This window comes from Astyanax mexicanus, chromosome 21 (genome assembly GCF_023375975.1).
Source record: "Astyanax mexicanus isolate ESR-SI-001 chromosome 21, AstMex3_surface, whole genome shotgun sequence".
Taxonomy (NCBI): Eukaryota; Metazoa; Chordata; class Actinopteri; order Characiformes; family Acestrorhamphidae; genus Astyanax; species Astyanax mexicanus.
In genome coordinates this window covers 17,133,326-17,149,038 of record NC_064428.1, presented here as the reverse complement: position 1 = coordinate 17,149,038, position 15,713 = coordinate 17,133,326, and the positions used below count along the sequence as shown (strand labels likewise).

Sequence of the window (15,713 nt, the reverse complement as noted above, 5' to 3'; positions counted from 1 at the left end):
AGGTGGTGGCTATGGGGATGTATGTGGGTCCGGGCTCATATCTGCAGAGCAGCTGGAACGTTCTTGATGGCCTGCTGGTGTTTGTGTCTATAGTGGACATTCTGGTGTCACTGGCTTCATCTGGCGGAAACCGCATCCTGGGAATTTTACGAGTCCTGCGTCTCCTCAGAACACTGAGGCCGCTCAGGTAGGAGTGTATGAGAAAGATGAGTCATAGCAGTCTGTGTTTATATATAGTCATATAAACTGATATGTGTAAATACAGTATGAGCAGTGAGTCATTCAATAATTGTGGGTTCATGTCACTTCTTGGGATATGTATTTGACACATTTTCTTATGTGTGTGTGTGTGTCTGTGTATATTAGGGATGCAACGGTACAGTGTGGCCACGGTTCGGTTCGTATTGCAGTTCTTGGGCCACGGTTTCGGTTTCGATATATATCAATATTATCTAGCTCCAACATGCAGTGTGCTTGTTGTGTGCAGATGAATTAAAATCACAACATTTATTATAAAAAAAGGAACACTTATTCTTACCATTAATCAAAAACAGGCAAATTTAATAGGAGGAGCAGGGCGGGGAAGGACAAAAACACGTGTCCTCACGCACATGCTCAGCAGCCCCTCCCCCAGCCATGTGGGCGAGTCTGCTATCCTAGAGCGCTGCTTCACTGCGGGTCTGTGCATTACTGAGAGCGTTCGTTCGCGCACCGAAATATCGCGGTTCTTCCGGGTGTATCGAACCAAACAAGTCCAACCGAACGGTTCGATAAAATACAGAGAACCGTTGCATACGTATATATATATATATATATAAACCTTTGACCATCAATACGTTTAAAATGACCATAGGAAGAGTAGAGAGGTACACAATCCAAGCTGCTTGAGGTCTAGTGTGAAGTTTCTCTGTGCTTCACAGAGTATTTGGGTTTGTTTAACACTTTTAAGTTACTATATGATTCCTTATGTTTCCCTTTATAGTCTGGATGACTTCAGACTAAAATAAATAAACATTATTACATTAAGAACCGTTTATAACAGCAGCTCTGTTTTTACTTGTGAGCTAGTTTAAAGAACCAAGCTTAGTTAAGATGATCCTGTATAGTGAATACAATCTCTGTCCTAGCTTGTACAGTAGCCACTTCTGCATAATTAAGTGGGGCTGTAGTGCACTCCACTGAGGTCATTTGTAAGAATCAGAAGATAATTACATCTTAAGTAGCACATGAAGTGGATTTTCCACCCTGTTACCTGTGGCTGACATGTTTAACATATTTGACCTGTTTAATTCTGTGCAAATATAGTCACAAATTGTAAATATTTAATTTAATAACCACTGCAGGGGTGAGGAGGTGTAGGATCTGGGGTTCAGCTCCATAGTACCAGGCACACCTTCTTAATGCCTTGTCCTTGAGGTTAATTAGGATAAAGATCCACAGGTGAAGCATAAAAGGGTCAACTTCTCACACAAGGAGATAGAGGAGCAGAGACATCGGGGGAGTTGTTTTAACCCTTTCCGACCCTGCATCCATTGCATGTTGTGTTATCTTCTTTCTTGTGTATTCTTTCACTTCACACACATTGAGACCTATTATTATTTACCAGAATAGACATGTATTAGCCAATCAAACAGCAGATTAGTCCCACACACTGTATTGGAAAACAAAAAATCTGCACACTGAAGTAAAGCATGGTTGCATGGTTGCATTCCCATCATGTTATGAGTTTTTTTTACTGCTTTGAGAATATATACAGGTCTGGAAAAAATTAAGAGACAACTTCAGACAGACCTCAGGGGACTACGGACAACATTTCTTCCCAAAGTCCAAATAAAAATATTGTCATTTAGAGCATTTATTTGCAAAAATGAGAAATGGATGGAATAACAAAAAAGATGCAGAGCTTTTAGACCTCAAATGATGCAAAGAAAACAAGATTATGCTCATAAAGTTTCAATATTTGGTGGAATAACCCTGGTTTTTAATCACGGTTTTCATGCATCTTGGCATGTTCTCCTTCACCAGTCTGACACACTGCTTTTGGATAACTTTATGCCTGTACAGTTCAGCTTGTTTTGATGGCTTTGTGATCATCCATCTTCCTCTTGATTATATTACAAAGATTTTCAATTTGGTAAAATCAAAGAAACTCGCCATTTTAAGTGGTCTCTTATTTTTCTAAGAGCTCTATATATACATATATATTAAAATGTGTAGAATAAAAAAAGTTAAATTAACTGAATCCTGTTTTTCAGTCCATTACACGCAAATAATAGCATTCTTTTATTTTTTTAATCACTAGAACAAGCCCATAGGTCCTTGGGCTAATATACATGTTTATTTGAGTTTGTTATGCACAGGTTTTATGTAAATAAAGCCACTATCAATAACTCCTAATCTTCCTCTTCCCTAATCTTCCCTGTGTTGTCCCGACTGTTATTTTTTTCAACCGTTGGCTCACCATGGTCTTTTCCCCAAGAGACATGCCACACCACCTACTTAATATGCTGTTAGTCCTCTACAGGCCTCCAAAACAGCTGGACAGGTGTTCTCAACAGGGGGTGATACATTGTGTGTTGTAATACAGTACTTCTGTACTCCTCATTACAAATTTCTATTTATAACAGTAGCCCCCCTGTCAGTTTTGTCCATACCCTTGAGCATTGGTGAACCTTGGCCAGCCAACACATCTGTCCATTTTCACTTATCATCATAGATAGACTGCTCTAGCTAAGCGGCTTATCTCAAAAGTAAGTGTTCTTTTATGCAGTAAAACACTGATATTAGAATAAATGCAAATAACATGCGTACAAAAAGTAATTGACTGTTTTTGTTAATACATCTCCAAAGTTCTCCTTATGGGAGTATAGTGTTTATAATTTATAGTTATCCTTATATCCTCACTACCTTACACCTGGCTTGGTAAATCAGTGCTTAATTATAGTAAATCAGGTGAGCTTCTTATGCAATTGAACATATTCACTGGGGGGCACTGGTTGGGGCTACCTATGAGAAATCTGAAAGCTGAAACAAAACTTTGTTCTTCAAGCTAACTCACAAGATCTTTATTCAAAAGTACTTTTTTTGTGTGTATTTATGTGTGCCTGCATCTGTTTTAATTTAATCTGAAGTAAAAACACTCTTTTCTTGCTTAGATAAATGTTTTAAAACAAAGCAGTGTGTATACAACATCTTTAAATGCATATGTACACTGTTCCTCTTCAGCTATTTGCATGGTCTCTATAAAACAATAGCGTAACACAGATAAATATACCCAGTTAAGTTAACAGAACAAGTAGCACACTGTTAATGCTGTCCATGGTGCTGAAACAGCACTGCTTATAATTAATATCAGGTTGGTGATGTCTAGACCAGTGAATTACTAATTCAGCCCTGGTTGGGTGTAATCATTAAGTGTGTCTGTGTATGTTTTTCTCATCAGGGTTATAAGCAGAGCTCCAGGACTAAAGCTGGTGGTTGAAACGCTGATAACGTCTCTTCGACCAATCGGGAATATTGTGCTCATCTGTTGTGCTTTCTTCATTGTATTTGGTATTTTAGGAGTCCAGGTATGAATGCATGGACACAGTGTATATAACAGTGTTTCCAGATACTTATACTTTATACTGTGTGGTTTATAATACACTATGTGATCTATCTTACCTTCTAAATAAGGCATGTTGTGATGCTCATTGCTATCTTGCACCCTGCCAACAGTCAATTTTTTTACTCGCATTCTGTCTGCATTATTTAAATAACAAAAACGGCTTTAATATATATATATATATATATATATATATATATACTGATAGTTGTGGTGGTCTCAGAGTGAGGTGTGTTTAGGTAAATGTGTGTTGTATTGTTATCTTGGCAACGTAAAACACAGGTTTAATTTAAGTTCATTTAGGTTAAATTAATCCTGACAACCGTCAGACGTTCATTGCTATCTTTGCAGTGAATTGTCAACAGGCGCTTTCCCACACGTGCACACACCCTTCGTTTAGCCCATGCCCGTTGGTAGTTAAGTAAACATTTATCTAAACAGTAAACAGAATGAACGAGCAGGTCAGTTTCCTCTGCTGAGAAGCACAGAAGCACTTCGCCCCTAAAATAGCAATGCATCAAAGTCAGAGTTCATTTGGTTCTTAAAGAGAATGGCAGATGACACACTGATTGGTTAATTTCATGTTATGCCCAAAACACACCCATGATTATTATAAGTCATTTAGTACATGCCTTTTGCGTGTTTTGAGCCACACAAGGCATACTTTTCTTGTTGTTACGATAGCAAAGACATACTGACATGCTCTAAATCAAGCTGCACTATTGGCAGCTCACTTACAGATTGCTAAAAAGGCTCTTAGTGTATGTGCTCACAGCAGATAACCAATTTTCTCACTAAAACTGACTCTTTTGTTTAGCTTACACATTCTTTTTAATGTGACCTATATCTGACATCAGTCTGTTCAGTTCACTTTCCTAAGCTGATGCACATAATTAAAAGAGCAGTGATCCGTATAATGTTCGCTTTCACTCGACTTTTTTTGCCCCGATCTACTCTAATACATTGTATTTTTTCGCATTATAAGGCACACTTAAAATACTTTAATTTACCAAAAATAATAAGGAGCAGTAAAGCCACTTCGCTGAAGTGCAGCGTTATACAGGAGTTTCTCCAGCATTGTGGCTGGAGTAGCATTAGCCGCTAACCTCTATTTCATTCAGAGGGGAGTAAATCAGACTGTAGCTTGCACGTTTACAGTGTTAAAACAAGCAACGTGGGATGAACTGCTAACTAATGTCACCCTGGCTTACCAGAACACTCAGGGTTACTCAGCCTAGCTAGCGGTTAGCCAATAATGCTAATGCTGTGTAGATTTACACCCAGCGCTTGCTTGACTTTAAAAGAAAGTCTTTTTTTATTACAATTTAGCTTAGCTTTGCTTAACTTAATTAGCCACCCCCCACCACCACCCAGCGGTGAGACCTGCTGAATTACAAGTTCCTTATAATGACTCTTAAAATGCGTCTTATAATCGAGTGCACCTTATGTATGAAAATAGACCAGAAAATAGACGTTCATTAAAAGTGTGCCTTATAATCCAGTGTGCCTTATAGTGCGAAAAATACAATATATATCAGATTTCAATACCACTTATAAAAGTTTCCCATAATGGAAATGACAGATTCTGTGTGTTGCTGCTGTTTCCAATGCCACACAGAGATCCCATCTGTGTCACATATTACAAAAAGATTTGGGCCACTTTTACCTGCTGTGTGAACGTAGCCCTAGTAAGTTTTAGAGGTCAGAGGCTTGGAAAGTTCTGATTTTTTTTTTTTTTTTTTTTTATGGTGAACCATATCGTTAAGGACTATATTTGACTGTTAATTAATTAACTAGATTTGACCTGATTAACTTAATTAAAACATTTATTACAATATAAACATAAATTACAATTTTTTGTACATTTAAAATGACAGCTCCATCTCAATTTCACCCAAAAGTACTGAAGCATTAAGTTTAAACATCAAAAAAATCAAAGAGTTCCTTTGCATATAATTTCACTACACTGAAAGTCTTCAGTGTGTTAGCCAAATTATCTTTAATTACACAAATTGAAATATGTGATGTGGGCCAATATTTCATTGTTGATAATTACAGTGCAACCAGCTAACTCTGTCAAAGGCTAATTGCCTACTAATTAGGCACGTTGATAACCTTTTTTCAGTTCCAGCTCAATTTTTAACATTAATTCCACATCGCTCTGTGTGAACTATTCATGCTGAATCAGCCTGTATCTAATCAGCTCTTGCCTGGAGGAAAAATTTCCAATTACTGTTTATATTAACATACATTATATGGACAAAAGCGTTGGCATACCTGTTTTTCATTCAGTGTTTCTACAAAAATTAAGGGGTTAAGTTTATCCTTTTTTATTAATTTATCTTCAACAGCATTAGTGAGCTCAGGATGTTTGATGGTTACCCACCCTGACTCATGCTAAAAGTATTGAATGGAGCACCATCAATCTAAAGAACCCAGTCTACTATATATATAATCCTCTAGTAGATCTCTAACATTAGACATGGTACCAATACTTTCAGGTTTATCTAGTCTTTTTACAGGGACTAGACAAGCTGTGTTTATGTCTGTGTTAGCAATTTTTGCAACTTAAAATAGCTAAATGTATTTATTAGAAGTCATTTAGACATTCCGTGTGTTATTTATTCATTTTGTGCTCATATGTTGTGTTGATAAGTCTTTTCCTCCTCTCAGCTCTTTAAGGGGAAGTTTTATCACTGTGAAGGCTTTGACACCAGAAACATAACCAACAAGTCAGAGTGTCTGCACGCACGCTACCGCTGGGTCCGCAGGAAGTACAACTTTGACAACCTGGGCCAGGTAAGATACACCAAAACCTAAGAACACAGAAACATCCAAAATATATCTTTTATGTTGTGTTAGCTTATGTTTAGTGCGTTAGCACGGCACTGGAGTGTCCACTTGTTGTTAGTGCGTTAGCTTTAGACAAGGGCCTTAATGTCACCATAGATGAGACAGAAGCAGGATGCAAATGTGGACGGGTTTATTGTACAAGCACAAGTTCAAGTACAAGTTCCCAACACTTTAAAAACGAGTTCAAGCTTTGAAAAAGTGTCAAAAGCAAGCAAAGAGGATCATTTGAAAAACATTATGCATGGCAAGAGATAAACAAATCAAGGTCTATAAAAATAAAAAACAGGAATAAATATGGCTCAGAACTTAGTACATGTACATTAAGTAAATTAGTCAGTGTTATATTATTTTTTTAAGAATTTGCAGATAGTATTCTGCCAAGTGCTCCTTTAAAAGTGATTGAGTTGGCTGGTGATTAGAGCTGTCAAATGAACAAGGGGAGAGTCTTATCCCATTTTACCCCTTGGCCCTACCACTTAGCCCTACCCCTCTGTTTTGCACGTTCATGCCTAATAGTATTGTGTCCCAAGTCCTGTTAGGCTGGAGGAGTTGGGAGAAGTGTTAGGGCTGCATGACCCTACAAAAAGAGATTTTTTAGATGCACACTCAAAACACAGGGAATCACAGTCAAGATGGAGGCACAAGCAACCAAAGAAACCCACAAATTTTTATATTTGCCTTATTAAAAATTACAATAACCACTATATTACCCTATATATATATATATATATATATATATATATATATGTGTGTGTATATGTATATATATATATATATATATATATATATATATGTGTAGTTTCAATGTTTTATTGCCATTTCCTTCATAACAAGCATTAACAAATTATTAGTGTACCAAACAGAGGCTGCAGTATTTAGGGTGTAGCAGAAAAATAAAGCTTAATAAAAGCTCATTTCAGCTTCCCATCACAGATTAATTAAGAAATGGACATCAATAATTAATTGCTGCACCACCTGCCCCCTTTCTGAAGACATAGAATGTTTTAAAGTTTACTAGTTACTTAACCAACAGCTAGGTTGATGAAGTTTAGCACTCCATTGCTATATATCTTCACCCCTTCCTCTTGTAACTTTGTTCTAAGTCTAGGATGTTAGCTTGTAGTTAATGCTATAGCTTGGGACTGTAATGTTAAAATAAAATCAGTGCATTAGCTTGATAACAGGGCTTTAGTTAGTGATTAGTGTCTAACCTTGGTTGTTTGTAAGGAAGCAGGGCTAGAGCTGACTGCTGACTGCCTGTGGTTGGTGAATTAGCTTAGAATCAGCAGGTTAATTAGCTTTGAACCTGGATAATAACTTGGAACTAGAGTGGGAGACATCAAAATGGCTGTTTTTTAATCAAAGTAAAAGAAAGGTGATTACGTAATATCACCACACTGAATTAAAGTTTGTTTAATGTATTAGTAAATTACAAGATTCATATCTCCACTTACTTTTTATATAATCTGAACCTAGTAGCTGTTCTCAATATTTTTTTTACAGTCAAAGTTTCATACTGAAAGAACCAATAGATATGCTCTTAAAACTTTGTAACACCTTCTTAGATGAAAAGTTTAGGTTTTCCTTTTTCTGAAAAGCTTCCATTTGTGAGATTGTTTTTGCGTCATGATGATTAGGCTCATATATATTTATTTTATGTGATATATGTTCTTTTTTTATCTTTAGGCTCTGATGTCGCTGTTTGTCCTGTCATCTAAGGACGGTTGGGTCAGCATCATGTATGATGGGTTAGATGCGGTGGCTGTGGACCAGCAGGTGTGTGTCTGAAGATTCTTTAGCAGTGTGTTCTACTTTCCTCCAAATGCTGAGTAACAAAGGCACAGAGGAAAGACTATTTTCAAAATCCAAATATAAATATATACACATACGCATAATACACACGCACACACAAACCACACACACTCACACATTCACATACACAATGCTATACGGCACCAATAACAATAGCCTTCAAAACAATAGGTGTGTTATGCTGCTCAAGCTGAGGCCCATATTTGCGTGAGGACAAGAATCAATTGCTTTGCCTGAAAAAAGTGACAACAGTCTATAAATACTTCCTGCCTCTCTCTCTCTCTCTCTCTCCCTTCCTCTCTCTTTCTCTCTCACCCTCTCCATGTTCTCCTGCTGATAAGCTCCTCTCCTGCTTCCCTCCCCTTCTCTCTGACAGTATTTCTTCCTTTTGAGTTGATGGGGAAATTCACCTCACGTTCATTATGGAAGTTCCACCTCCTCACTGGAACAATGTCACTCCCTCCTAACATATCTGTCCTCTTGTTCTCTGGATTCTCTTCCCTCCCTCTTTCACCGCAGTAAGGGAGCACATGATTAAAGGCTGTGCTTTCATCATACCTTTGAGCAAACTGAGCCAAATGCTTTAATGAGTATTCTGAAGATGGCTCAAAGGAAGCAGAGTACTGGGGAGTCTGATTAGTTTAATGAAGAAAATGCTGTCTTTTGTTCTATTTAACGCTCTGTATCATGAAAACTGAATTTCCCCTGCTTTTTTCGATGTAGGGATGAAGTGGGGCACAATGTTAACACATTTTGCCATATGTTATGTTCCTCTATACTTTAAATACCTGATGTATAAAGAGAAAAATATTTGGACATGTGCATCTGACACACCATTATAAATCTAAAGGCATTAATATGAATTTGGTCTTTTCTTTACAAGATATTGAAGTGTGTCTGTGGGATGCTTTGCTCAATTTTTTATTTAAACACTTGTGTTGAATAAGAGAAATCTCTTGCTTTATGTGATGGGACACAGTGATATTGGAACAGAAATGGGGTTTTCACAAAGTTGTGAAAAATGTTTTGGTATGCCTTAAGATTTTCCTTCACTGGAACTAAAAGGCATTAACCAATCACTGAAAAACAGCCACATAGAATTATCCCTCCTCCACCTACATTTGCAGATGGCACAGTGTAGTCAGGCAGGTAATGTTTTTTTTTTCGCCTACCTCAGACTGATCTAGTAGACTGCCAGATTTGTGTTTTGAATTGTGATGTGTCACTCCCTACAAAATACTTTCCACTGCTCAAAAGTTCAGTGGCAGTGTGCCACTCCATGCGATGTTTGGCATCGTAGTTGGTGATGTAAGACTTCTGTGCAGTTCCTCGACCATGGATAACCATTGTATGAGCTCCCGATGTACAGTTGTTGTGCAAATGTCATCTATCTATCTATCTATCTATCTATCTATCTATCTATCTATCTATCTATCTATCTGTCTTTCTATCTATCTATCTGTCTGTCTGTCTGTCTTTCTATCTATCTATCTAGCTGTCTGTCTGTCTGTCTATCTATCTATCTATCTGTCTATCTATCTATCTATCTATCTATCTGTCTATAGCACATAATATCATCAAACAATTCTGAGAATGTTGAGAATTTCCTGATTTGCTACTTTGTTGAGATGCCATCATGTTCTAAATGAATTCATGTTATTCATTAAATTATAAAATATCTCACTTTCATCATCTGAAATGAGTTCTTTGATCTATGCTTTTAGACAGCATCGGACGCTGTAGTTGTATAGCAGCTCATTGTCTCACAATGCAGGAAACTTGTCATGAAGGGTCAGGGGTTTAGAAGCAACTTGTAAATGGGGCAGCCATGGGCTAAAGTTTAGAGTAATCTCCTTGTGACTGGAAAAAGTCATTTATTCAAGCTCCTAAACCGACAGAACGCAACCCTTGGTCATAGTCTGTTTATTTTTAAGGGATAAGTGAATGTAAAAAGCGAGGAAAAAATAGTCATGTAAAAAGGAATTCTGACTGTTTTTGTACACGAAAAATCATAAATGTGGGTCCTTTAACAATAAAATATGATTTCATATGGTTCCATAACCCTGGGCCGGTGCAAGATGTTTAACATGCAGTCTTTGTCTGAATCTGATTAATTGATGTAGATTTTTGTCGTTTGTTCTTGGAAGAATGAATAAATGAAGAGCAGAGGAACTGTCTGGCACCCTGTCTGTTTGCTTAACGCTCTCTTGCTCTTGTTTTGTTTCTGCCTCCCCGCCTCGTTTGTTTCTCTTCTGCAGCCCATAAGGAACCATAACCCCTGGATGCTGCTATACTTTATTTCCTTCCTGCTGATTGTCAGTTTTTTTGTGCTGAACATGTTTGTGGGCGTGGTGGTGGAGAACTTCCACAAGTGCCGGCAGGACCAGGAGGAAGAGGAGGCCCGGCTGAGGGAGGAGAAGAGGCAGCGACGCCTGGAGAAAAGGCGCAGGAGTGAGTGTGTCTGTTTATTGTGTGTGTGTGTGTGTGTGTGTGTGTGTGTGTGTGTTTGTTTAAAGATATAAGAAATTAGTATTTGTCATAAAGAAGATGGTAGGTAAAACAATGAATAGTTTGTAAATAATAAGTTAATTTTCCTGCCCTAAATTGTCTTCCGTGTAAGTTTATTTATTTATTTATACCTTTATAATTTTATTTCAATTTTTTCCCATTTTCTCCGCAATTAACACGGTCAATTACCCAACCCACTCATTAGGACTCCCCCTATCACTAATAATGCCCCAACATACCAGGAGGGTCAAGACTAACACATGCCTCCTGTGATACATGTGAATCAGCTGCTGATGCATTGTCGAGCAGCCAGCGCGCTCGGAGGACAGCACAGCGGCTCGGTTCCGGTACATCAGCTCACAGACGCCCTGTGCTGCAGACATCACCGTAGGAGTGATGTGGGGAGAGAGCGCCATCTACCCACTCGGAGGGAGCAGGGCCAATTGTGCTCCCTCTGAGCGCTGGCAGCTTGATGGCAAAGCTGCGTGAGTGGAGGTTCGAATCTGTGACCTTCTGCTCATAGTGGCAGCGCTTTAGACCGCTGGACCACTCGGCGCCCCCAGTTTATTTTAACTTTAAACTAGAAATTCATGCTATATATGATAAATAAAATCGTGACCAGAATAATATTTTTAAAATGACGTCTGATGAACACTGCGTAAATTGCATAATGTTAAAAAATAAGTTCTAATAAAATAAATTCAGAATAAGGATTGCTAATTGAAAGCACCATAATCTGCTTCAAATTCAATATTAAAAATACTCTATTGTGGAAAATATGTGGCCTGCTAAACATATGGCTATTTGCATCTTCAAATATTTAGTTTCTGACTCATATTGATGTAGAACTCATTGATTTCTGTAAACTCTTGTGAACTTAGTAGAAACTGAGTTTCCATTTTCAGCTTACATCACAATGGGGTCCAAGCACTTTTCTGACTTCTGTTTACTGTCGTAACTGTTATGAGTGAAATCAAGTGGTGCTTCAAACACTATGTTGACTACAATTTACTGTTGTAACAGTTGTAATAGAAATCCAGTAGTGCTTATCAGGGTTCAAGCACTATGTCAAATTCTATTTACTGTTGTAACCAGTGTGAAAGATATCAAGCATTGATCATTGGGGTACAAGCACTCATTTTACTTCTTTTTACAGTTGTACTGCCGGAACCGCTATGGGACATCTGACAAAGATATTGAAGCATGAGCCGTAACATCTTGTTTTTAATAAAGAAGTCTATGCCGCTTTTTGTAGACTTGTAATCGTTAAAAATCAGGTGCTGAATATCCGAGTTTAAGCAACATGTTGACTTCTGTGGACTGTTGTAACAGGAGAGAAATTAAGTAGCGATCCTCAGGGTACAAGCACTATGCTGACTTCAATTTACTGTTGTAACCGTTATGAAAGAAATCAAGTGGCAATCATCAGGGTGCAAACACTATGTTCACTCCTAATTACTGTCCTTACCGTTATGAGAGAAATAAAGTAGCAGTCATCAGGGTCCAAGCACTATGTTGACTCGTGACACTTATAAAGGAAATCAAGTGGCGATCATCGGGGTTCAAGCACTATGTTGACTTCTATAGACCGTTATAACTTCTTTTACAAAAATGTCATCATATGGCAATTATCTGGGTCCAAGCACTGTCCACAATTATGAAGCCACTAGAGTAAGAATGTTAAACAAGAATGGCTTTACTCATAATGTATGTTTAAATAATTATTAATTAATAGAAGATCTGAACTCTTAAACCTGCTTCAGGTTTACAGTCTTTAGGAAACGCTGGCATGTCGGTTTTTAAAATGATCACAGCTTGTTCAGCAGATGACTGGGGAACTTTAATCTTCATCAGGTTCTTTTAAAGTTCAGTGTGAGTTCACTTAAATCAGCTGCATCACAGGTTCCATGCTGTTGCCCCTCATTAAAGTCACTGGCAATTAGCAATAAGAGCATGAGATCATGAATAAACATGAGAATCATGAATAAACATGTGGAATATTCCTTACTAGCATAATGATGCAGCACTTAATCATGGAATTTTAGCGCCTAAAAAGACCTGATACACACACACACGCGCGCACGCACACGCCCGTGCACACACAGCTTGTCTCGCTCACTGGCAGCGCTGTATCTCTCTGCTGATCTGGGCACAGACTCAACCTCAATCTGCTTTAGTGTCTCTAGACCATTAGTCCATTAGACCACTCTCTCTCTCTTACACACACTCTCTCTTCCTTAGTCTCTCTCTCTGTCACTCATACACACACATTTTCTGTTTCTCTCATTCTTTCTCTTACTCTTTTCTTTATTTTTTTCTCCTATGCTTTTCTCTGTCTCTTTATCACTATATATTATATATATATAACTCGCTTTGTCCTTCTATTACTACCTCTCTCTTCTTCTATCTGCTCCTCAATTTCTGTCTCTTTCCTTTTCTATCTCTTTCTTCAGTCTCACTCTCTCTATCCTATTCTCATTACTCCTTTTTCTTCTGTCTAGTTCTCAATCTGTCTACCTCCCCCTCTCCTTCTCTCTTTTTTACCATCTTTTTACTATCTTTCTTTACTATCTTTTTGCTTCCTTTTTCAGTCTCTCTTTATATAACTCTCTTCCTCGCTCTCTCTCTCACTCTCTTTATCCTTTTCTCACTACATCTCTCTTTTTATCTCTTTCTCAATCTCTTTCCCTCCCCCTTTCCCTTTCTCTCTTACTATCTATTTTTCAATCTCTCTCTCTCTCTCTCTCTCTCTCTCTCTCTCTCTCTCTCTCTCTCTCTCTCTCTCTCTCTCTGTCTCACACACATGCACCCTAAGCCATTTTTCTCCCAAAGACACCTTGAGCGGTCAGAGTTGTGATGGATGTGGGGGGACACTCAGCTGGACAGTTTTATGATCTCACAGATGACTTGTACGTTTCCCAACTGTGACTACACACACACACACACACACACTTACACACACACACACACAGTCTCTCTTTTTCTCTGTGCCATGCTGGCATTTTCACCGGTCAAAAAAACTGGGTCAGTAAGCTTGTGTCTGAAAGCAACCACAAAGTGCTTTATCACACACACACACACACACACACATACTTGTTTAGACTTCCTCCATCTTTCACGTTCTTACCAATGTCCTCAGAGTGAAGCGAGGACGCCCAATCAGAATATTTATGAAGTTAGACGTTTAAAAAGCAGGCAGCAGGCACTGGCCTGTCAGAGAGTTAAAGAGAAAATGTTGGGCAAGGCTGTAAGCACACCTCCGCAACACACATACACACACACTTTTCTTGCATTTCCGCACACACACACACAAAGGAAGGACACTGCAGCCTCTGGATACTGACGTAGCACTATTGCAGACTTTTTGAAGCTCCTGTACCTTAATGACCATCTTGTGTAATGAGGATGCTGTGTGTGCGCATGTTTGTGTGTTTCAGAGGCCCTTCAGAGACCGTATTATGCAGACTATTCTCCTGCTCGCCTCTACATCCACACTCTCTGCACGAACCACTACCTGGACCTCTTCATCACCGTCATCATTGGCATCAACGTCCTCACCATGTCCATGGAGCACTACAACCAGCCCAAGGTGAGCCTCAGTACACAGACACAGTCCCATAAAGTCACCCACATAATACTACATAAAAGCAAAAATGTACAAAAACACCCACATTGGCGTTTTCACTGCTGTACCCATTTAACCCCATATTTCTGTGCGACTTCCCAGATGACCTCTTCATTTAACAATTATTAAGGTTCTCAGATTTACAATTTTAGACAATATTGGGTCACCTTAATCTTAGGGTGTACTTGCAATAAGCCTGGTTTCTGGTACTGTGCCTGGTCACAATTGTACCCCTGCTGCTCTAACATTGTGGTTTATGGTTCTGAACATGCTTATGTTCACAGCATATTTTTTTCTCATTGTTTAAGAGCAAACAAAGAGTGTATTTTATAGAACTAACTGTTACATTTGAAGATGAAGTAGATGGAGCGTATGAAAGGGAAAGGATGACTTATGCAGACTTGGTGGCTAAGATAAGAGAGTGTGGGTGGGTGGCAAGCATATGTTAGACTGGTAGAGGTAGGTGCTAGGGGTTTTGTGGCAAAGTCTTCCACAAGATTGCTGGCTGAATTTGTATTTAGAGGTTGTGTGCTGAGGACAGTCGTAAATGAAGTAGCTGAAAGATCCAGTCAATGGATGTGACTAAGAAAGGCTGAGGTTAATTGGGTAAGGGAGTGGGTTTGAAAGTGTTTCAACAGTGAGCTTGGAAAGGAGGCCACACTTTACTTAAGGTGCCTACTTGATGACCCCTGTGATAAGCTTGCATTGAAGGTGGTGTTTAGAATATAGATGAAAGGGGATTGGCTGGGTGTGGACTCAGAAGGTCTGAGTACTCGGCAGTTGAGGCAATGGACCATAAACATAGTGTTTCTGCATTCTTGTCAAGCCAGTATTAGATTGTAGTTGTTGCTGTGTTCTGCTCACGCAACCCTAAAGTGTAAATGAGTGTGTACTTATTTTCTTAAACAGTATTGTTCAATTTTCTCTGTAGGTCTGGATACTTGGCAGTTGAGGCAATGGACCGTGAACAAAGTGTTATGCTGTGCTTCTGGATCCTTGTCGAGCCAGTATCAGATTGTTGCGTTTGTGGTTGTTTTTGTTAGTTGGGTAAATAATAATACATCCAGGCTGAGCCCTATGCATAACTTCAGTTGTTAGGTGCAGAATTTATCATCCTCTTGTATTATGTTACTTTTCTCATTGTTAAAGTGTTGCTACATGATGTGTCATTTCTTTCCTGATTAGTTGGTTGGTCAATTAAAATTTCTGCCATGCCCCTCCATCAAGGAAGGCTCCTGTTCCAAGCTTTCTTCATCACTTCAAAACAGTAGAAACAGCTGAATGTGTGATTGAAATGCCCTTTAAATGACC

General features: G+C 38.6%; 1 protein-coding gene across 2 annotated transcripts in view; it reads left to right on the top strand.

The window, feature by feature from the left end:
* cacna1hb (calcium channel, voltage-dependent, T type, alpha 1H subunit b) overlaps positions 1-15,713 on the top strand; it is a 173,800-nt gene that overhangs the window by 143,426 nt on the left and 14,661 nt on the right. For both annotated transcript variants that reach the window (XM_049470121.1, XM_022674890.2), the window contains exons 21-26: positions 3-187; positions 3,443-3,569; positions 6,278-6,403; positions 8,144-8,233; positions 10,528-10,720; positions 14,215-14,366. In XM_049470121.1, coding sequence (XP_049326078.1) covers positions 3-187; positions 3,443-3,569; positions 6,278-6,403; positions 8,144-8,233; positions 10,528-10,720; positions 14,215-14,366 — 873 coding nt within the window. The remainder of the gene's footprint in view (positions 1-2; positions 188-3,442; positions 3,570-6,277; positions 6,404-8,143; positions 8,234-10,527; positions 10,721-14,214; positions 14,367-15,713) is intronic.